Raw genomic sequence first — 24,033 nt, forward strand, 5'->3', positions numbered from 1 at the left:
ACGCCTATTTCCAAAAAATGTGCGTACATTTTTTATATTATGAATATGTTTACCATGTTCCATATCTGTCTAGAACTTATTTTGTTGGTTTTGCTGTTATTTTGTCTTAAATTCTTTAAAATGGTCATTATTATGAAAAAGAAATTGTTTCCATCAAAAACATCGCTGCATACTAAATAGCGCTATTCGGCGTTTGTGACATTATACACAAACAAGAGCTGTCAGAGGACAGCGCGCTCGACTATTCGAGTGCTTGACAGTATAACGAAAGCCATCATGGGGAACTTGTTCATATTCAATAATTTATTAGACGATATTTCAAAAATAAAAAAAGGAAAAAAAAAATTAATTTTTTTTTTTGGGGGGGGGGGGGGGTTGAGAGGGGGTATAATGTGGTGTGTGGTCATTTATTAGACGATCTTTCAAAAATAAAAAAAGGGAAAAAAAATTGCGGGGGGTAGGGGGGGTGAGAGGGGGGTATAATGTGGGTTGTGGTAATTTAAAAGATGATGTTTTAAAAAAAATTGGGAGGGGGGTAGGGGGGAGTAGGGGGTGGGGGTGAGAGGGGGTAAAATGTAGGGTGTGGTAATTTATTAGATGATGTTTAAAAAAAAATTGGGTGGGGGGGGTTGGGGGGGAAGAGATCTGGGTAGGGGCGTGGGGTATTGTTAGGGTGGAATCCATTGTGGTATTCAGGTAAGTGTTGTTTTGTCAAAGTAATAATAAAATGTTATCATAAATAAAGAAGTTATGGCAAGTTAAGCAAAATGTTCAATTATCTAAGTGTAAAAGGGGCCATAATTATGTCAAAATGCTTGTTACAGTGGTCTGCTCTTGTTTATAGGTTGGGATCATGTTGGTGAAAAAGCATGCAACATATAAAAGCAAAATGTCAAAGAATATAGGAAATATTTGGGGTAGTACGCAAACTTTAACATAGATTTATCAATAATATGCATATTCTAGGTATAAAAGGGGGAAAAATTATGACAAAATGCTTGATAGAGTTGTCTGCTCTTGTTTATAGGTTGGGGTGGTGTTGGTAAACAAGTATGCAAAATATGAAAGCAATATGTCAAGGGACAATGAAAATAAATGGGGTAGTACGAAAACTTTAACATTTGCTGCATATTCTAAGTGGAAAAGGGGCCATAATTATGACAAAATGCTTGATAGAGTTGTCTGCTCTTGTTTATAGGTTGGGGTCATGTTGGGTAACAAGTATGCAAAATATGAAAGCAATATGTCAAGGGACAATGAAAATAATTCGGGTAGTACGAAAACTTTAACATTTTCACGCTAACGGCACGGCACGGAACGGAACACCGACACCGGTGTGAGTAGGATAGCTCCACTATATATATTTCATATATAATAGTCGAGCTAAAAATGGAATAACTTCGCCATTTTTGGCATTGGATGCTCAAATTTTGGATTTTGATTATTAAGATGTAGCACTTTCATAATATATGCTTTTCATAGACCGTTCCAATGCGGTTACCCCAGCTTTATTCTTCTATGTGTGTATGTTGTTTCGCATTGTGCTGTTTCGTACTGTTTTGGCAATTTGTCAATTGCCTTAAATAAAGAACCAACATATTGTATATGATGAGAATGCAATACTGTTCCAGCAGCTGGAGTTTCACTGCTTTATATCTACACAAACAACTACAATGCAAACATTCAATCCAAACTCAGGTTATTCACAGGAACACTTGCTTTTTTCCATAACAAATCAGAGTGACCTCGACCTTGATCCAAACGGCTCCAAATGCAATGCCAAGCTATGTCTGTATACAAGCTACCTACACACACAATATCCTTATTGACTTATTTAGAAAAAACACTTTTTCTTTTCAAGTAACAATTATTAACCTTGAAACAACGGGTCCAAATTAAATGCCATGCCAAATATACACGTAATGCATGTACCTACACACAAACTTGCAGCCCAATTCCTCTATCCAACCTTTCTTAGCAAAAAGATATTTTATTTTAAGAAACAGTAACATTTTTCTTTACACGACAGGCCCAAAATGATCCCTCATCTTAGGTATGCATCCCATCTACCTGCATACAAAATATAATAGCAATGCATCGATCTTAACAAAAGTAATTGAGCGAAATCTGTGTTCAACAATAGATGTGTTTGTCAGAAACATAATGCCCCCTACTGCGCCGCATTGAAGCCATATATTTGACCTTTGACCTTGACCTTCCACCACTCAAAATGTGCAGCTCCATGAGATACACGTGCATGCCAAATATCAAGTTGCTATCTTCATTATTGCAAAAGTTATGGGCAATGTTAAAGTTTTCGGACGGACGGACGGACGGACTGACTGACGGATTGACGGACAGTTCAAAAACTATATGCCATCCTTCGGGAGCATATAAAACAGTGACTCTGCCATTGATCCGACTAGCCCTCAATACAATACCAAGCTAGTTCTTCAAGAAAGCTTGCTTGATCCAAAGCTTATAATGATCAGTCAGTGCAAATACTGACATTAACGAAATTATCTGCATGGCGCAATATCCCAATCTAATAACCATGATTTTTGTATATTTGTTGAAAGCCTGGTTTAATATACGCACTTGGTAATTCGATGTTACTATTTTATTTAATGTCCAATTAAATGTTATTGATATGAAACATAAGACACGATATGAAAGGGGCCTTTTCAAGTTTTTGGCAAATTGACAAAATTTAAAAAGTTTTTTTCAGATTCGCAAATTTTCGTTTTAGTTATGATATTTGTGAAGAAACAATACTCCTGAAAATTTACCATGCTCTAAAATGTCCATGATATGCGTCTTCTGACGATTTAAAAATCTGAAAATTATAAAGCGTTGTAACGCGAAACGATCAAATAATTTAGAGAGTTCTGTTGTTGTCGTTATATTTTGTGATACTACGAGGATTTCTTATATATGAAATACATTACATATTGTATGAGCACGGATGGCCGAGTGGCCTTAGTGGTAGACTTTTACTCCAGGACTCCAGGGTTCAGTGGTTCGAGCCCAGTTGAGCGTTACTTTTTTTCTTTTTTTAATTGTATTCTTGTTTTTTACTGTAGCTTTTTATATTTAATGTTACATTTATCAATATATCGCATTTAAAGACAAACTGCCAAATTAGTGAAAAGGCCCCTTTAAAATACTGACCCAGATTAAATGCTGGAATGTGGTATATCACATTATGTATCCAATTATTTAAGGTCATCTTTCTTAACATAACATAGTTGATAAATAACACTAGTATGGTATGGAAAAAAATCAGGTTGAGGCACTATATTAACCTTCACAACATATATGTTTTTGACTGCATAACAAGAGCGCCGCATGACGGAGCAATATACGCCCGATTCGTGTGCCATTGGAGATGATACACTGATGATTGATGTATTTGTTTTGGAAATAAGCAAAAAAAACAACAACAACTTATATAACTGATATATTCATATATATGCATTGATATCAATAAGTGTACACTTAGTCTCATTTGTTCTCTAAAACACAATATTTAAATCATAATTGTTTAGACCTACATAGGTATAGAATGGCAGTATTTCCTGTACTGATATTACTTATCTTGAAACTACTGACCAAGTTTGGTAAAGATCGGATGAATACAATTTGAATAAGAGTCCGGACAAAGTGGCGCTGTTGAAAATGGACTAATTGACCCTATGACCTAGTTTTTTACCTGGCATGACCCATATTCGAACTTGGCCTAGATATCAACTAGATGCAACTACTGACCAAGTTTGGTGAAGATAAGATTTATACAATTTGAATTAGAGTCCGGACAAAGTAAAATGCACTAATTGACCCTTTGACCTAGTTTTTGACCCAGCATGACCCATATTCGGACTTGACCTAGATATCAACTAGATGCAACTACTGACCAAGTTTGGTGAAGATCGGATGAATACAATTTGAATTAGAGTCCGGACAAAGTGGCGCCGTTGAAAATGCACTAATTGACCCTATGACCTAGTTTTTGACCCGGCATGACCCATATTCGAACTTGGCCTATATATCAACTAGATGCAACTGCTGACCAAGTTTGGTGAAGATCGGATGAATACAATTTGAAATAGAGTCCGGACAAAGTGGCCCCTTTGAAAATGCACTTATTGACCCTATGACCTAGTTTTTGACCCGGCATGACCCATATTCGAACTTGGCCTAGATATCAACTAGATGCAACTGCTGACCAAGTTTGGTGAAGATCGGATGAATACAATTTGAATTAGAGTCCGGACAAAGTGATGCCTTCCGCCCGCCGCCCGCCCGCCGCCCGCCGCGGGGTTTCACATAATACGTCCCGTATTTTATACGGGCGTATAAAAAACTAGTGTTTTATGGTTGGTGAATAAAAAAATTTCAATACTGTTCGTTCTGCACAGAATAATGTTGAAGATGATCGATTTATATTAACCTCGTCCTTAACCTTAGGCCATGTTTCTAAACACATCCGAACTTCTCAATTAATATAAATGGACGATTGAATAGAATAATGACCTAGTTCACAAGTACGACAAAATACCTTCACTTTTGTAAAGCGTTTTTTTACAAAATATGTTTGCACTCTTTGAAACTTACTGATTTTTGTGGTCATCATAATATGCTAGCAATGGCACAATTCCAAAATGCATCAACCGAGCTGCAATCTTTTCCTTAAAGGCAATATGAACAAAACATGAATACACGTACAACATTAATGCCACAAATCAACTACACACGTGATTATATCTTGAATAGGTAGTAAAAGTTTATTTGAACATATTGATGCTATTCTATTTTATTTTGAAATTTGAGTATAGCCTTGACAAACACAACTCTTAATAATACCAAGGTACGATGTCCGACTCAGACAGACAAATGCCAAACATTCCCCTTGAAACAAGATTTAAATCGCAGCTAATATGAAACAAAAAAAAAATAAGATCTATGACCAAGTTATAATTGGGACAAGCAAATATCTTTTTCGATCTTCGAAATATAATTGTGAGTTGAGATTAAGACCTCACTCATATGCACTGAATGCTGTCTTTCTGAGTTTACCATTCCGAGTGTCAAATGTAAAATTGATGTAAAAGTAAACATTCCAACGACAAATACACTTATAAAGCATTTAAACCTCGATTTGTATAATCCAGTTGTTAAATAAATAAAATCACAGACAAATTAAGAATCAATTTTGACCATTGATCTGAAGTTGAGGCCTAGAAAATGTACATAGGGATAATAGTGTTTAATTTCACATTGCCGCAATCTAACAAATTATATAAAATAATATAGTTCATTTCGAAGCAACAGCATCTTTGTTTTTTATCAAATGACAATTAGACCTGAAATTACCATGACACTACAACGAACTACCAATATGTGCCGGTATACTAAAGCGTGATGTTTCAAATAGATTGTCATTGATTCAATATATTAGATTTAAGACAGAAACGAAAAAAGTTTCATTTTAAAAAGGGTGTGAAGTATGACCAGGACGCATTTGAACTGTCAAAGAGTATGTCCGCAACAAGTATCTTCAACTATCAGCAAAAAATTAATCATTACGTGTGATAGACTCTTTACGATCATCATTACTTTTTTTTCCACTTACTTTAAAAATATCCTAAAAATATTTCTTTTGACCTTGAATGTTTACCCTGATGTTTGACCGAGATGCTTGCATTGTAAGCGATGTATTGTATCGTTTTAGGAATTATAATCTTAAAAAGAACTTAATCAACAGAAACGACACTATTTGGATTTAAACTAGTGGTTTCGGGACATACAATTGTAATTGGAACATTGTCTGAGCAAGGCGGGAAAAAAACAAGCGGAAACTTCAAAAAAATCCATCCAAGCCAGGAATCGGGACAGTACAATCCGCAGATGGACGTTAAAACTTATATATGATGTCCTACCCAAAATATTGGCTGTCAGTTGTAGTGGCAGCCATTGTGTGAATACGTTTTTAGTCACTGTGACCTTGACCTTTGACCTAGTGACCTGAAAATCAATAGGGGTCATCTGCCAGTCATGATCAAAGTACCCATGATGTTTCATGATCCTAGGCCAAAGCATTCTTGTCTTATCATCCGGAAACCATTTTACTGTTTCCAGTCACTGTGACCTTGACCTTTGACCTAGTGACCTGAAAATCAATAGGGGTCATCTGCCATTCGTGATCAATGTACCTATGAAGTTTCATGATCCTAGGCCTAAGCGTTCCTTGGGTTATCATCCGGAAACCATCTGGTGGACGGACCGACGCACGGACCGACCGACGGACGGACCGACCGACCGACATGCGCAAAACAATATACCCCCTCTTCTTCGAAGGGGGACATAATAAAATTGACAGTGAAGTAGAATAGAAGGATTAATCTTTTTGAGAGAGGAAATTCATGAAAATACAAAGTATTGGTATTTCAAAATGCCTTCCTGAAAAAATTATACATGTAAATATTGAAAATGTAATGAGAGTGAAAATGATAACAATTATAATAATGTTCCCAAATAAAAGAGAGACGTTTGTTATGTTTTGTTATAAATTCTGTAATATGGTTATGGTTCTGCAAACTGATTAGAACCCCCAATTCTTTGCACTGACCATTCTTAGGCATAAAAGACAGCATTGATAATTTATAAGTTTAGTATTTTGTTGCATGTACTGTCATTGAAGTGAACTTACCTGACATAAATTTTGTCAATTTTCATTCTTCCTATAATGAAGATTTGAATGATTGCCATCTCTAAGAAATAAGCTTACTATAATTAAATGACTTTACATGAACGTTGTTGCCAGATCATATGATTGAAGATCAAATATTCAGTATAACATAATGTAATAGAGATAGTAAGTCTACATACATTTGTAATAGATGCTAATTTTGTTGTCTGATTGCCTGGTTGCTGCTCTAAGTTGATTTCTTTGAGAACCACTCTCAGGTTGAATCCTGGAACTGCTTCTCTGGCTGAAAAATAAAACATAAAAATACTCTTAGACATTGAGCATTTTTATGAAATAGTTGCATTTATATTTATTTTACATGACACACCACTTGATTAATACCAAAATATATATTTAGCTTATGTGTTGTACGTGTATCATTAAAAATGGTTTATATTTGCAACATGTTGACAAAAGAACCTGCCTAGATCATGATTTGAATATCAATCAAGGAGTTAACATAATTTATATAATATATATTTAGACACTTCTCGATCACAAAGTTTATCCCAGGGTCTATATTGGCTAATTGCTGAGGCCTGATGACATTTTTAAACAAACCCTTTCGCATGGGTTTTGTTATTAATTTGTTTAACAATTTAAACACAATTTTCCAAACCAAGCTTTCAAATCTTTGATTAACATTTTTAGGAAATAAATTGTAAGAGGTAATTCAAATAAATTACTTGATAAAAGGAAACTGTTACAGTAAACAGCTCTTATTAGGGGATTCTTACAAGTTGACCTGGTGAACTTGTGTATGGACGCATGTGACGCAGATTCCACCTTGGCTTAGATATTGTCAAGATAAACAATCTGACCGAGTGTTATCAAAACCGAGTCTTAAATGTGACCTCTAGGGTGGGAAAAAGGGTTTTTCTATGAGTTTACCTAGTGATCATGTTTATAAACGTCCATTACCAAAGTATTACTCAGCCTAAACATGGTCCAGATAAACATTCTGACCAAGTTGATTTAAGATTTGATGAAAAAATGAGGCATTCAGAGTGGTAACGAGCTTAACGTTGACAATGTAACAGCACGATGTCTTACGACGGATATAGGACGATCACAATAGCTCAGTTTGTGCTCTTCGTGAGCTCACACTTCATGTTATTAGCTTGAATCGACTAATAAAAAGGTCGCTCCTTTTGACAATGATGATATATTGACTGTCACTTTCACGCATATTACAACACCAAATATTATATTCAGGTAAAACAATTTCTAAAGTCAAGAATTGGTGTACATGTACGTACTCTAACATATGTTTGTGGAAAATGTAATTAGTGAATCAGTGTTACAGTAACAAAATATAGCTTAAATCAATAGTAAAACATCACAAATGTATTTTATACCTGTTTTTTGAGTACAGGAAAAATGTTGTACACCGACTGGTCAACGGTTTAATTACTGCGTAAGTATGCCTTTTATTACCATACATATTCCAACGATCTGCTACCAAATAACCTATACCCCTTTAAGGTTGATTTCATGCACATAACTTAGATTATGGATATTGAGTTGTCGCTGGTAACGGGTGCTATGATGTAATCGAAAAATCCCCATATTAACACTAAGGCACTGTTACGATAAGAAGATCTCTGGTAGTTTTGAACTAAAGGCGCTTGTCAGTAACACTGAGAGTATTAAAGAGCCGATTCTTTTCTTTTCATCTGAACTTTCCTTAAATATCTGTTAATAAATTGGTTTTATTTCAAATCCTTAAGGTAGCGCACCTCTAATGGGCACATATCCAAACATAATCTAATTAATTATTTTCTTAATCAGCATCATTTCACTGAACTACATGCAAATTTGTAGGTAGGCTTTCCATGCTTTTTAAAAACATATACCGATTTTTTCAAAACCACCCCCACGCTCGGCTTTTGTCCAGTTTATTTTCACCCCTGGGGTATATAAAAGTTCCATAATTCATTCAAATTTCCAAATATGGGCATGCAGTTGGTGTGTACAGATGCTGTAAAGGTGTTTAAAGTTTAAACAAGATGAAATAATTATTCTTTTACAGACATTTATTTTTTACAAATTTTTATCTATGGAAGAGCGACATGAAATGTAAGTGATTTCAGCCAAGTAGAAATTGGGTCGGTTAAAAACAAAGTGTCATAAAATTCAAAATAGTATCATTTTAGTCATATTTTAAACTCAGTTTTTATAGAAACACTATATACAGCAAAAATACCAAGAACTAGACAGATTTACCGTTTACTTTTTGAAATAAAAATAAAAATGCAACATGCATGGTTCGTATTTTCAACAGTAAATCACCCAATTTCGCCATAACGTTGTTTTAATTTTAATAATTGAAGAATGTGCATAAAAATGGCAACATATTTAACAATAAATATAGCTTATATGCCATATTAAATCAAATTACGTAAGAAAATAAATAAAACGCGTCGCAAAAAAGTATACGTAGTCGGCAGGATTCGAACCTGCGCGGGAATATCCCAAAAGATTTCTAGTCTATCGCCTTAACCACTAGGCTACGGCACCTAATAGTAGGCTCTTCAGCCTTCGAAGAAATCGCGGGAAATCATTAGAGGTGCGCTACCTTAAAGAGTTTTGCAATACACATTGGAACAGAAATAAACCAAAGGACAATTACTCCATAAATATTGAAGAAATAGTGAATATCCTTGTTCTCATGAATAGTAATTATCCTTATACCCAGTACTTTATCTCAAATCCATCATAATATGAAGCATCATTTAAATCAATTACATATGTATATAGTAATAATGTGCACAAAAACAATTTCAGTAGTATTAATATTCTACATACAAAAGCCATTGGCAATAACTCCAAAACATGTAATAAAGTTCTGCACTGCATCGTAACGTTCACTTTTAACATGTTTTTTATCAGTTCAAAATTTCAGAGAACTGTTCTGAAAAGAACAACCAAGCAAGTGAACTTGTACTCAAAATGTTTGCGTTGAAACTAAACTAATTTCAATTTTTCGATCAAGGATATATAAGACAACATGCCGTTGCCCTTACTTTGTATTTCCCTTTTGCCGTTGTCTTTTAACAAATGTTATTTAATGACTTACGACTTGAATTTGGTTCTTTTCTGGTTTTCTGGTGAGATCTAAGAACGCGTTTGTGCATAAGTTTTCTTTAGTCCACTTGTTACACCTCATTTACTAACATAAATGCATATATGGTTGATTGTTTTCAACTCATAATGTCTGAGAAACCTTAATTAGTCGGCAATATTTTTTAAATTTGATGTTAGGTTCACAAACCCATGGCAATTGGAAATATGCCATAAACAAAAATCTAAATATCGTAGCGTTCTAAAACCTTAAAAGAAAACATAAACAGAAACGCTTTATTATCCTTATGATTATTTCATATTATAAACAAGAGCACCGCCTTGCGGGTGAAGACCGCTCATCTATTTTCTTTTTAGAGGTGAAGGGACTCTCAATTTTAATCACAAAGGAGGGAGGGGTGGAGTGAAGAGGGGTGTACAGTGTGGGGTGTGGACATTTATTACATTATCTTCCAGAATTTTGAAAAAAAATGCAAAAAAAAAAAAATCGGGTGTGGGTGTGGGGGTGGGTGGGGGGTGGGTGAGGGGGGGGGGGATTCTTGGGTGCGATGGTTGGACGGTATTTCAAAAATAAAATAATAAAAATAAATATATGTGTTTTTCAAAAAAAAAATTGGGGGGGGGGGGGGGTAAAGTGTGAGGGTGTGGTGGTCATTTGTGAGATGATCTTAAAAAAAAAAATTAGGGGGGGAGGATTCGGGAGGAGGAGGGGGGAGGGCACGGGGGATGGTTTGGGTGGAGTCTATTGTGGTATGTCAGGTAAGAGTTGTTTTGTCAAAGTATCAATCAAATCTAATCAAAAATAAAGAAGTTATGGCAATTTTAGCAAAATTTAATGACTTGACCTTGAGAGTCAAGGTCATTAAAAGGTCAAGGTAAAATTCAACTTGCCAGGTACAGTAACCTCATGATAGCATGAAAGTATTTGAAGTTTGAAAGCAATAGCCTTGATACTTAAGAAGTAAAGTGGATCGAAACACAAAATTTAACCATATATTCAAAGTTACTAAGTCAAAAAAGGGCCATAATTCCATAAAAATGACAACCAGAGTTATGCAACTTGTCCTTTACTGTACCCTTATGATAGTTTGCGAGTGTTCCAAGTATGAAAGCAATATCTATGATACTTTAGGGGTAAAGTGGACCAAAACACAAAACTTAACCAAATTTTAAATTTTCTAAGTATAAAGGGCCCATATTCCGTCCAAATGCCAGTCAGAGTTACATAACTTTGCCTGCACAGTCCCCTTATGATAGTTAATAAGTGTTGCAAGTATGAAAGCAATAGCTTTGATACTGTAGGAATAAAGTGGACCAAAACACAAAACGTAACCAAATGTTTCAATATTCTAAGTATAACAAGAGCACCGCCTTGCGGGTGCAGACCGCTCATCTATTTTCTTTTTAAAGGTGAAGGGACTCTCATTTTCAATCACAAAGGAGGGAGGAGTGGAGTGAAGAGGGGTGTATAGTGTGGGGTTGTGGACATTTATTACATTATCTTCCAAAAAAGCGAAAAAAAAAAAAAAAAAAAAAAAATCAGGGGGGGGGGGGTTGGGGGGGGCGATGGGGGGGGGGGGGTTTTGGGTGCAATGGTTGGACGGTATTTCAAACATAACCATTTTTTTTAAAAAAATGGGGGGGGGGGTATAGTGTGAGGGTGTGGTGGTAATTTGTGAGATGATCTTAAAAAAAAAAAAAAAAAAAAAAAAAAAAAAAAAATTGGGGGGGTGGGTGGGGTGGGGGGGGGGGTATAGTGTGAGGGTGTGGTGGTCATTTGTGAGATGATCTTAAAAAAAAAAAAAAAAAAAAAAAAAAAAAAAAATAGGGGGGGGGGGAGGGGGGGGAGGGGGGAGGGGGGAGGGGAGGGCACGGGGGATGGTTTGGTAGGAGTCTATTGTGGTATGTCAGGTAAGAGTAGTTTCATCAAAGTATCAATCAAATCTAATCATAAATAAAGAAGTTATGGCAATTTTAGCAAAATTTAATAATTTGACCTTGAGAGTCAAGGTCATTCAAAGGTCAAAGTAAAATTAAAGTTGCCAGGTACAGTAACCTCATGATAGCATGTAAGTATTTGAAGTTTGAAAGCAATAGCCTTGATACTTAAGAAGTAAAGTGGATCGAAACACAAAATTTAACCATATATTAAAAGTTACTAAGTCAAAAAAGGGCCATAATTCCGTAACAATGACAACCAGAGTTATGCAACTTGTCCTTTTACTGTACCCTTATGATAGTTTGTGAGTGTTCCAAGTATGAAAGCAATATCTATGATACTTTAGGGGTAAAGTGGACCAAAACATAAATCTTAACCAAATTTTCAATTTTCTAAGTATAAAGGGCCCATAATTCCGTTCAAATGCCAGTCAGAGTTACATAACTTTGCCTGCACGGTCCCCTTATGATAGTTCATAAATCTTGCAAGTATGAAAGCAATAGCTTTGATACTGTAGGAATAAAGTGGACCTAAACACAAAACTTAATCAAATTTTCAATTTTCTAAGTATAAAAAGGGCACATAATTCTGTCAAAATGCCAGTCAGAGTTACATTACTTTGCCTGCACAGTCCCCTTATGATAGTTAGTAAGTGTTGCAAGTATGAAAGCAATAGCTTTAATGCTTAAGGAATAAAATGGACCTAAACACAAAACTTAACCAAAATTGTCAATTTTCTAAGTATAAAAAGGGCACATAATTCTGTCAAAATGCATGCCAGAGTTATCTAAATTTGCCTGCCCAGTCCCCTCATGATAGTAAGTAAGTGTACCAAGTTTGAATGCAATAGCATTGATACTTACTGAAAAATGGAACTAAACGCAAAACTTAACCAAAATTTTCAATTTTTTAAGTATAAAAAGGGCACATAATTCTGTCAAAATGCACGCCAGAGTTATCTAACTTTGCCTGCCCAGTCCCCTCATGATAGTAAGTAAGTGTACCAAGTTTGAATGCAATAGCATTGATACTTTCTGAGAAAAGTGGACCTAAACGCAAAACTTAACCGTACGCCGACGCCAACGCCAACGCCGACGCCGACGCCAAGGTGATGACAATAGCTCATAATTTTTTTTCAAAAAATAGATGAGCTAAAAAGGGCACATAATTCTGTCAAAATGCACGCCAGATTTATCTTACTTTGCCTGCCCAGTCCCCTCATGATAGTTAGTAAGTGTACCATGTTTGAATGCAATAGCATTGATACTTTCTGAGAAAAGTGGACCTAAACGCAAAAATTTAACCGGACGCCGACGCCAAGGTGATGACAATAGCTCATAATTTTTTTTTTTTAAATGGATGAGCTTAAAAAATCAGAATCAGTGATATTGTTTTATTTGTTCATTAGAGTGTAATGTGATGTGTTGTTGTCGTTTCCGTTTTTGTATAACTTCGGTTCGGATAAAGGTGGCAGTTGCAGGAAAGACAACGGAAAGATTATCAAATATTGAAATTTTTAACATACGGTATTTGCTGTTAATATCAGACCTTATTCCCTAGTGCATTTGTACTTCGGTGTTTGTTCCTTTAACAGTTTTACTCGCATCTTTAGCGTGACAAGCAATATTTATTACACAATTATATGTACTGTCAATATTTTACTTACATACGTGCACCCTGCCAAACGCTCCACTCATTATGTCCTTTGGATCACTGACAGCCTGACTCCTTAACTCTTCGACCATTTCCTTGCTCAGCTCAATGAGTCTCCCGTCATGAAGGTCCTTCTGAATTGTGGTGGTTATCACTGTATCACGACGTAAAACATTAAAAGCACTTTCCTGCAAAGCTGGTGTCTGGAGTTGCGGTTGTATGCTCAGGTGAGGAGCTCCAAGGACAGCCTGAATCCTGATTTAAACAGAGAGATCAGATAACTTATATTATATGCGGTGTATAGCAATATAATTGTAATAACGTTCACAGATTTATTAACTAAATAAACATAATTGTAACCAAAGGACTAAATCTGACACGAAAAGTAAATGTGATCTTGCCACAAACTACTATATGGGGACAAAAATAAAGAAAGGTTCAAACATACACTTCAATAACTATAAAAAAAAGTCAAAACAATCAAAGTGATGTACATGTATTATCATTTTAATGATTTTCCTTCAACAGTGAACATTTATATATCCATACAAAATAATGATCCGTTTTAAACACTTGTAACGCATATTTTGAACATGAGAACAATCATTTGAGCCGCGTCATGCAATAATTGGTATTATGCCAAATGTGGCCAGTGTAGCTCAAGACCAGCCGACGCATTAATCGTGTAAGAATGTACTCTGTCCACTAAATAGCAACACAATCTGTATTGGGCTCATTAGCGGACACTATGGCTTCCAATCAGAATACACGGATGCAGAAGCTTCACTTGTCGGGTATTCCTTAGGGAAATTTTCGGACAATACGGCTTATTTTAACATGAGGTCTGAGCAAGCATGCTATTCAAGTACCCTCTAGAAAGTTAACACAATCTGGTAATAGTTTTCAATATACCCATGCTAGGAAACTGATCATACCAAGTATATGTTCCCAACAAGAGCACCGCATAACAGGTGCCACGCTCGGCTAAGGGTGCAATTTTGAATACACTTAAGCTTGTAACATTTTTTTTAAGAGGTCACAGTGACCTTGACCTTTGACCTAGTGACCCCAAAATGGGTGTAGCGTGTTGAACTCATCAAGGTGCACCTACATATGAAGTTTCAAAGTTGTAGGTGGAAGCACTTTGACTTTAGAGCCAATGTTAAGGTTTTAGCAAAACGCGGACAGCGGATGTCAGACAGCGGACGGCGGACGACGAGCTGACTATGACAATACCTCGGGTTTTCTCCGAAAACGCCGAGCTAAAAATGATGGACTTAAAAGTTTTAACAAAAATCAATGTCACTTATGTAAGAAGCTTTTTTCTGCATAAGAATCGTGTGTCATATGTATAGTTATATTGCATGTATTTATTTGAATATAGCCTATGCAATATTTAATATTAATGTTATATTTCTTATTCACACCACATTTCTGCTCTGTGTATATTCAGTTTCATTACAATTGATTATTTTTATAATAGTTTAAAATACATGTAACAATACCTCTTTAGTGCAACGTCATTTAAGGTATCGATCACTTCTGTGAACAGAAACAAAACATGTAGAAGTCACAAACCAAGAGAAGCAGCTAAACTCCAGTGGTAACATATTGAAACTAGTCTAGGTAAATTAAAAATATTTAAACTCAAATTCACACCTACAGTATTTTCTTTCTGAAAATTTGATAGCGGCAGTGTTTGTGATTTTATCTCGAAACCCTAATGTGCATAATACTGATATTATACACACAATACTTCGGCATTTATACACAGGACATGTTTTAAGTTTACTTGTAGTAAAATTTACTTCAAATACCAAAATTAACAGACATTCGGATTGTTCTATATTAAGTAATTTGACGCATTTTTTTAAATAACAAAAGTTAAATTTATTAAACTATTCTAAACTTACTTGTTCTTGTCAGCTCGTAGCAAAATGAAAAACACACACTACGAATTCATAGGGGCACCGAAATTAACTATTTATCGCAAAAAGAGTACATTAAATTCACTTATTGGTAGTGTAAAAACTCAACCCTTTCCCTTATTAAATCAAGCCTAATTGTTATCTAACCGTTTAGTTGCTGTTTTTATATTTTTGCTTCCTTACATTAAAAGCAAAAAACTTTCAACATTTCTGTCCAATGCTTTAGAAAATATTAATACCAATTAAAGAGAAATACATGTATACTTGTTGTTGAAGATTAAAACAATTTTGCTGCCGCCATTCGTTCGTAATTGTTTTGTTATCGGTAATATCAGATCGCCCAGACTCGTCCGCCATTGTTAGTAAACATCATGGAGTGGGTTGCATTTTAAATTTCGAAGTATAACACTGGATGTTCATGACAAATTTCAAAATGTAATGAATAAACACAACTAGCTAGTTTGCGACATATGTATGATTTTCTAACATTATTTTGTGTTTTCCATTCATATCAGGATACGATTTTTTATATTTAAATATTATTTTAAATAAGTATCTATGTTTTAACAGCTATCTTCTGTGTCTTACATGTCTTCAAATTGATTAATAAGCTCTTTCTTCTATCAAACCTTATGACCTACATCATTTTTTTCAACCACATCACCTTGTTTTAAATTCAACAATGATATAAATTGGACATATTTTGATAGTTTGGTGACGATATGGCAAGAAATGTTACAATATATATCGTTAACGATGCATAAGAAAACGGTGCACGACTTAAAACGACTGACAAGGCCACAATGCAAGCACAGAGAGAGAATCGTGAGCATGTTGTTCTATATGAAAAAGAGTTGTTAACATTTATCATTGAACAAATACCTAATCCAAATCCAAGACGTTCTCGCACGCCCTCCCAATCGACCACCACAGCCTCACATTCCTTCATGTTCTTCAGTAACATTCTCAGAGTTGCACTGTTTGTCTTACGTCTTCTCCAGAGCAGAAACATTTGATACACACGCTCAACATGTCGGCTATTGTCTGCCTTAATCTGGTCAAGACTTGCCGAAGAAATGTCGAGATAGGCTGCTAACATTTCCCATCCGTTGCCTATTGTGCTTGCTAGATCGACCAACTGCTTGTCTGAAGGAGTTCGATCTACATTAACATCCACGGAGATTCCTGTCCCTTTAAAAGAAATTTGAGAAAAGTAGAGACGAAACCTCACACACGTTACATGCGAAGACAAGAACTGCTAAGTAGTAACATTAAATAAATTCACATGTCCTTCCTGTCATGACTTGTTAAAGAAATAAAAACCTTTGAATTTCGTTTACATCGCTAATTGTAAACTACCGATTTAGAAATTATTTGTAAACTATATTTACACAGTGTGTGCATGTCACAACTTAGGATGAGATTTTTGAAAGCTTTTTTTACCTCAATTAATTTATGTTCTTAAATAACATCTTCGGTACTTTGTTTGCACATGACTTGTTTTTCCAATATTACTTATATACACGGATCAAACACCCCATTTGGCCTCATGAACTGAAAAAGTTTATTTCAACTTCATGCACCAACTGGCATTGAAACCCATAATTGTATATGAACAATACAGCATACAGGAATCTTTACAATTATTTCATATGCAACTTACCTTGGGAACTGGCACGTCTAATTTCCTCAATCTTCTGCGTTCGCAGTCGCTCATCTGTCAATGATTTATATCTGGAACTCTCGATTATCAGCTCTTTCTCTTTTTCCTCCAGCTCTTTAACCAAGCTGTCATGTTTGGTATCACTGAGGCATTTTTTGAAAACATAGTACGCCTTTTCGCCACTCTGACTGATCTTACTGATTAGAAGGCGACATTTCATTGGAATGGTAAGAAGGTTCTAAAAAGATAAACCATTTAACAAATGTAAGTGGAAATAAGGGGTGTGGACGACATACAAAACGTATGCATAGCTGTAGTAGCATACAACAATCAGTGTTTAGAAAAGTTAACAAAAAAACATATGAATGTAATAAGAATGAATCATATTTCTATAGAAGCAACTCAAACAATGAATGATTTGACTCAAATATGTTTTGCATATATTTTCAACTAACCATTGAAGAATTTTGCAACCAGTCTTAGTTCGCACCTTAATAATAATTAATAATACCAACAAACATTATTTATCAATCAATTATACTTTGGTGTTGGCAAATATTTTTACCAGATAAAACATTTGTTTTTATCAATCTAATAATAATAACTTTCTTGTTTGAACCTCCACTAAATTATTTAAGTCTTATTCAGTGTTGATTGGGCCAAGTGATCAAAGCAAAGATCTGGGTAAATGAGTTTGATTGCCTTGCGTTGTGCAGACTTCTGCTGGGGGTGTGGAATTATTTTCACGCTTTGGAAGTAAATGGAAGTTTGGTAGTTACCTAGTCCCGTTTTCGTTTCAATATGTATAATGAAGCTCAAGGAAAATTATCTCTAGAAAATATTATTTACACACGCTACTCTTCCATGTTAAGGCAAGTGGCCAATTTGCAATACAATGCAGGACAGTACAAACAACATGACATACAACATAACCAACGATAAAAGCTGAGTTCAAAGCATTGGAACAATTGCTGGAGTTTTATTATTCCCATATATTGTGCAGTATTGAAAAGCCAGTTGGTTACTGACTTTAAGTGCTAATAAATAAAAAAATAAGTTATAATCAAAAGTAATTTTATACTTGCATATTTCTTCACTAACAAAACATGATAAAGCCAGATTGTACACACAAACAATTCATCTGTTGTCATCTAATAGTCATACAAAAACTGTCAATGATTTAATGGAATCAATTTTATTATGTTACGACAATATGGCAATTATGTCTCTTAAGCCATCGCCTGAGTAAATAGCTGTAAGTTCTTGAAGACTTGCCCTGTTGATCTTATTCTTTACCTCTCTTGGATATATTCAACAAGAGCACCGCCTTGCGGGTGCAGACCGCTCATCTATTTTTCTTTTTAAAGGTGTAGGGACCTATCTCAATTTCAATCACAAAGGAGGGAGGGGTTAAGTGGAGATGGGTGTATAGTGTGGGGGTGTGGTCATTTATTGCATTATCTTCCAAAAATGCAAAAAAATGCAAAAGAAATTGGGGGGAGGATTCTTGGGTGGGATGGTTGGATGGTATTTCAAAAATGAAATAATAAAAATAAATATTTGTGTTTTTTAACCATGTTTGAAAAAAAAAAAAGAGATGTGTTTGTCAGAAACACAATGCCCCCTATTGCGCCGCTTTGAAAAAAAAATGTTTTTTTTACCTTTGACCTTGAAGGATGACCTTGAACTTCAACCACTCGAAATGTGCAGCTTTATGAGAACGCCGCTTTGAAATATTTTTGTTTGACCTTTGACCATGAAGGATGACCTTGACCTTGAAGGATGACCTTGACCTTGAACTTCCACCACTCAAAATGTGCAGCTTCATGATAACGCCGCTTTGAAATAATTTGTTTGACCTTTGACCTTAAAGGATGACCTTGACCTTGAAGGATGACATTGACCTTGAGCTTCCATCACTCAAAATGTGAAGCTTCATGATAACGCCGCTTTGAATTTCTTTTTGACCTTTGACCTTGAAGGATGACCTTGACCTTGAACTTCCACCACTCAAAATGTGCAGCTTCACGAGAACGCCACTTTGAAATAAAAAAAGACCTTTTACATTGTAGGATGACCTTGACCTTGAAGGATGACCTTGACCTAGAACTTCCACCACTCAAAATGTGCAGCTTCATGAGCAAGCTGCTTTGAAATTATTTTGTTTTTTTTTACCTTGAAGGATGACCTTGACCTTGAACTTTCACCACTCAAAATGTGCAGCTTCATGAGATACACAGGCATGCCAAATATCAAGTTGCTATCTTCAATATTCAAAAAGTTATGGCCAATGTTAAAGTTTTCGGACGGACAGACGCCATATATTTGACATTCGACCTTGAAGGATGACCTTCACCTTCACCTTTCACCACTCAAAATGTTCAGCTCCATGAGATACTCATGCATGCCAAATATCAAGTTGCTATCTTCAATATTGAAAAAGTTATGGCCAATGTTAAAGTTTTCAGACAGACAGACACCATAAATTTGACATTTGACCTTAAAGGGATGACCTTGACCTTTCACCACTCAAAATGTGCAGCTCCATTAGATACACATGCATGCCAAATATCAAGTTGCTATCTTCAAAAGTGAAAACGTTATGGCCAATGACAAAGTTTTTTTCGGACGGACGGACTGACATACTGACGGACAGTTCAACTGCTATATGCCACCCTACCGGGGGCATAACAATTATTTTTTTGGGGTGGGGGTAGGGAGTATAGTATGAGGGTGTGGTGGTCATTTATTACATATTCTTTAATTAAAAAAAATAATGGGGGGGATTGAGGGGGGATTCGGGGGAGGAATTTTTGGGGGGCATGGGGGATGGTTTGGGTGGAGTCTATTGTGGTATGTCAGGTAAGAGTTGTTTTGTCAAAGTATCAATCAAATCGAATCATAAATAAAGAAGTAATGGCAATTTTAGCAAAGTTTAATAATTTGACCTTGAGAGTCAAGGCCATTCAAAGGTCAAGGTAAAATTCAACTTGCCAGGTACATTACACTCATGATAGCATGAAAGTATTTGAAATGTAAAAGCAAAAGCCTTGATACTTTAGAAGTAAAGTGGATCTAAACATAAAATGTAACCATATATTCAAAGTTACTAAGTCAAAAAAGGGCCATAATTCCGTAAAAATGACAACCAGAGTTATGCAACTTGTTCGTTACTGTCCCCTTATGATTATTTGCGAGTGTTCCAAGTATGAAAGCAATATCTATGATACTTTAGGGGTAAAGTGGACCAAAACACGAAACTTTTCAAGTATAAAGGGCCCATAATTCCGTCAAAATGCCAGTCAGAGTTACATAACTTTGCCTGCACAGTCCCCTTACGATAGTAAGTAAGTGTTGAAAGTATGAAAGCAATAACTTTGATACTTTAGGAAACCAGGGCTGTTTGTAAAACATGCATGCCCCCCATATGGGCTGTCAGTTGTAGTGGAAGCCATTGTGTGAATACGTTTTTTGTCACTGTGACCTTGACCTTTGAACTTATGTAATTTAATCTGGAAATCATTGTACTATTTCGAGTCACTGTGGCCTTGACCTTTGACCTAGTGACCTGAAAATCAATAGAGGTCATCTGCCAGTCATGATCAAGGGGGGAGTGAGAGGGGGTATTTTTTTTTTTAAGAGGGGGGGGGCCGAGGGGAGGGGGTAGGGGGGAGTGAGAGGAGGGTATAATGTGGGGTGTGTTAATTTATAAAATGTTAAAAAAAATAATTAATTGAGGGGGTTGGGGGGTGGGGGGTGAGAGGGGGGTATAATTTGGGGTGGGGTAATTTATAAGATGTTTTAAAAAAAATAGGGGGGGGGGTGGGGGGGTAGGGGGTGTGGGGGGTCAGAGGGGGTATAATGGGGGGTGTGGTAATTTATAAGATGTTTAAAAAAAAATGGGGGGGGTAGGGGGTGAGAGGGGATATAATGTGGGGTGTGGTAATTTATTAGATGTTTAAAAAAAAATTGGGGGTTGGGGGGGTAGGGGGGTGGGGGGTGAGAGGGGGGTATAATGTGGGGTGTGTTAATTTATAAGATGTTTAAAAAAAAATTGGGGGGGGTGGGGGGTAGGGGGGATGGGGGGGTTGAGGGGGGTATTATTTGGGGTGTGGTAATTTATTCGATTTAAAAAAAATCTTTTTTTTTGGGGGGGGAGATTGGGGGTGGGGGGGGGTAGGGGGGGGGTGGGGGGATGAGAGGGGGGTATAATTCGGGGTGTGTGTGGTAATTTAATAAGATGTTAAAAAAAAAATGGGGGGTGGGGGGGAGGGGGGGTTGGGTGTGAGAGGGGGATATAATGTGGGGTGTGGTAATTTATTACATGTTTAAATTTATTTTTATTTTTTTTGGGGGGGGGGTGGGGGGTGGGGGTGGTGGGGGTAGGGGGTGGGGGTGAGAGGGGGGTATAATGTGGGGTGGGGTAATTTATAAGACGTTTAAAAAACAGAGGACAAAATTGTCACAAAACCAGGTTTTCATTGTGAAAAAAAAATCTGATAAAGGGAGAAAACTCAAACTGAACTTTTGAAATGACCAAAAAAAATTAACCCCCTTTGTAAGTTTTTTTTTTTTTTTTAAATCTATTTTTAGTCGTGGCGACCTTGACATTGGAGATATTGACGTGATTCTTTCGTGGGACACACCGTCCCATGATGGTGAACAAATGTGCCAAATGATTTTAAAATCTCACAATGAATGACATAGTTATGGCCAGGACAAGCTAATTTATGGCCATTTTTGACCTTTGAACTCCAAGTGTGACCTTGACCTTGGAGATATCGACGTAATTATTTCGCGCGACACACCGTCCAATGATGGTGAACAAATGTGCCAAATGATTTTAAAATCTGACGATGAACGACATAGTTATGGCTCGGACAAGCTCATTTATGGCCATTTTTGACCTTTGAACTCAAAGTGTGACCTTGACCTTGGAGATATCGACGTAATTATTTCGCGCGACACACCGTCCAATGATGGTGAACAAATGTGCCAAATGATTTTAAAATCTGACAATGAACGACATAGTTATGGCCCGGACAAGCTTATTCCGCCAGCCCGCCAGCCAGCCCGCCCGCATTCGCCAATCTAATAACCAGTTTTTTTCCTTCGGAAAACCTGGTTAAAAATGGGGGGGAAAGGGGGGTGGGGGGTGAGAGGGGGGTATAATGTGGGTAGTGGTAATTTATAAGATGTTTTAAAAAAAAAAAATGGGGGGGTGGGGGGTTGGGGGGTGGGGGAGGTAGATGGGGTGGGGGGGTATTTGGGAGTGAGAGGGGGGTATAATGTGGGGTGTGGTAATTTATTAGATGTTTGAAAAAAAATTGGGGGGGTAGGGGGGGAGGGGGGAGTGATGGGGGGGGTATCATGTGGGATGTTTAAAAAAATAATTGGGGGGTGAGGTTAGGGGGGGAAGGATTCTGGTAGGGGCGTGGGGTATTGTTTGGGTGGAATCCATTGTGGTATTCAGGTAAGTGTTGTTTTGTCAAAGTAATAATAAATGTGATCATAAAAAATAACAAATGATCACACACTGACATGAACAAATTTCCCCTATTTATAAAACATGAAATTTAAACTTATTGCATTTGTTTCCCCTGTATTTAAGAAAGATATAATAGTGTATTACCTCCCCTGTCCTGCTTATATTTATATTATTCAACAAAATTAAACATTAACACAATATTTAATATACAAAATATACAAAAAATCTCATATTCTGATAATATTTTTACTGATCCACTTTATTTTAATCAAAGGATGATGTTTTATTGGACTGATAATTATAGATTTAGGATTACAGTCCAGTTGCTTCAGTAATATTGTTCAGAGTTTGCCCTGTTGGCCGCGTATGCATTCTTGAGTTATCATTCAAAAACCATTTTACTATTTTGAGTCACTGTGACCTTGACCTTTGACCCAGTGACCTCAAATACAATAGGGGTCATCTGCGAGTCATGATCAATGTACCTATGAAGTTTCATGATCCTAGGCCCAAGCATTCTTGAATTATCATCTGACAACCACAGATCGACAGACCGACATACAGACAGACCGACATGAGCAAAGCAATATACCCCCTCTTCTTCGAAGGGGGGCATAAAAAGTGGACCTAAAAACAAAACTTAACCAAATTTTCTAAGTATAAAAAGGGCACATAATTCTGTCAAAATGCCAGTAGGAGTTACGTAACTTTGCCTGCACAGTCCCATTATGATAGTTAGTAAGTGTTGCAAGTATGAAAGCAATAGCTTTGATACTTAAGGAATAAAATGGACCTAAACACAAAACTCAACCAAAATTTTCAATTTTCTAAGTATAAAAAGTGCACATAATTCTGTCAAAATGCAAGCCAGAGTTATCTTATTTTGCCTGCCCAGTCCCCTCATGATAGTTAGTAAGTGTACCAAGTTTGAATGCAATAGCATTGATACTTTATGAGAAAAGTGGACCTAAACGCAAAACTTAACCGGACGCCGAGGCCGACACCGACGCCAAGGTGATGACAATAGCTCATAATTTTTTTTCAAAAAATATATGAGCTAAAAATGGCATTCATATTATCAAGATAAACATTCTAATTAATTTTCATCAAGACTGAGTCATAAATGTGGCCTCCATTTAGGGAACAAGTTTTTTCTAAGATGTGACCAAGTGTCCTATTTTTTTACCAACGTAGCCCAGATGTAATCTTAACCTAGATATTGTCAAGGCATGACATTTGACCAAGCTTTAGATTGAATAATTAAAGCGGCCTCTACAGTGGCAAAAAGATTTTCTTATGGTTTTCGTCATAAGCATGACGCAGTTCTCATGAATAATCAGTATGTTATTAATTAGTGAAGCTCAAGGATGGACGTCCTGCTCTTAGCGAGTCAGCAAGAAAAGGGAAAGGGAGCGTCAAAAAAATGAAAGTGTATGTGGGGCAATAGATAACTTTGTTTATGGATCTTTATCTTTATATTTAATTTGGAGCGCACTCGCCTGAGATTTGTATTAGGTCGGTTGGCTCGTA

The 24,033-nt window shown here is 36.3% G+C and overlaps 1 protein-coding gene and 1 long non-coding RNA gene across 2 annotated transcripts in view; both read right to left on the reverse strand.

The window, feature by feature from the left end:
- LOC127832150 (uncharacterized) overlaps positions 1-24,033 on the reverse strand; it is a 45,976-nt gene that overhangs the window by 16,169 nt on the left and 5,774 nt on the right. Inside the window, exons 4-9 of the mRNA XM_052357456.1 lie at positions 17,016-17,253; positions 16,235-16,543; positions 14,930-14,966; positions 13,438-13,679; positions 6,889-6,992; positions 4,615-4,688 (exon numbers count right to left, since the gene is read on the reverse strand). Coding sequence (XP_052213416.1) covers positions 4,615-4,688; positions 6,889-6,992; positions 13,438-13,679; positions 14,930-14,966; positions 16,235-16,543; positions 17,016-17,253 — 1,004 coding nt within the window. The remainder of the gene's footprint in view (positions 1-4,614; positions 4,689-6,888; positions 6,993-13,437; positions 13,680-14,929; positions 14,967-16,234; positions 16,544-17,015; positions 17,254-24,033) is intronic.
- Positions 3,446-4,309, reverse strand: LOC127832159 (uncharacterized). Its single transcript, XR_008026717.1, has 2 exons — positions 4,159-4,309; positions 3,446-4,002 (listed from the first exon to the last, which is right to left on the reverse strand). It is a non-coding gene; the product is annotated as an uncharacterized LOC127832159 (long non-coding RNA).

The sequence above is a fragment of the Dreissena polymorpha genome, chromosome 5, assembly GCF_020536995.1.
Source record: "Dreissena polymorpha isolate Duluth1 chromosome 5, UMN_Dpol_1.0, whole genome shotgun sequence".
Taxonomy (NCBI): Eukaryota; Metazoa; Mollusca; class Bivalvia; order Myida; family Dreissenidae; genus Dreissena; species Dreissena polymorpha.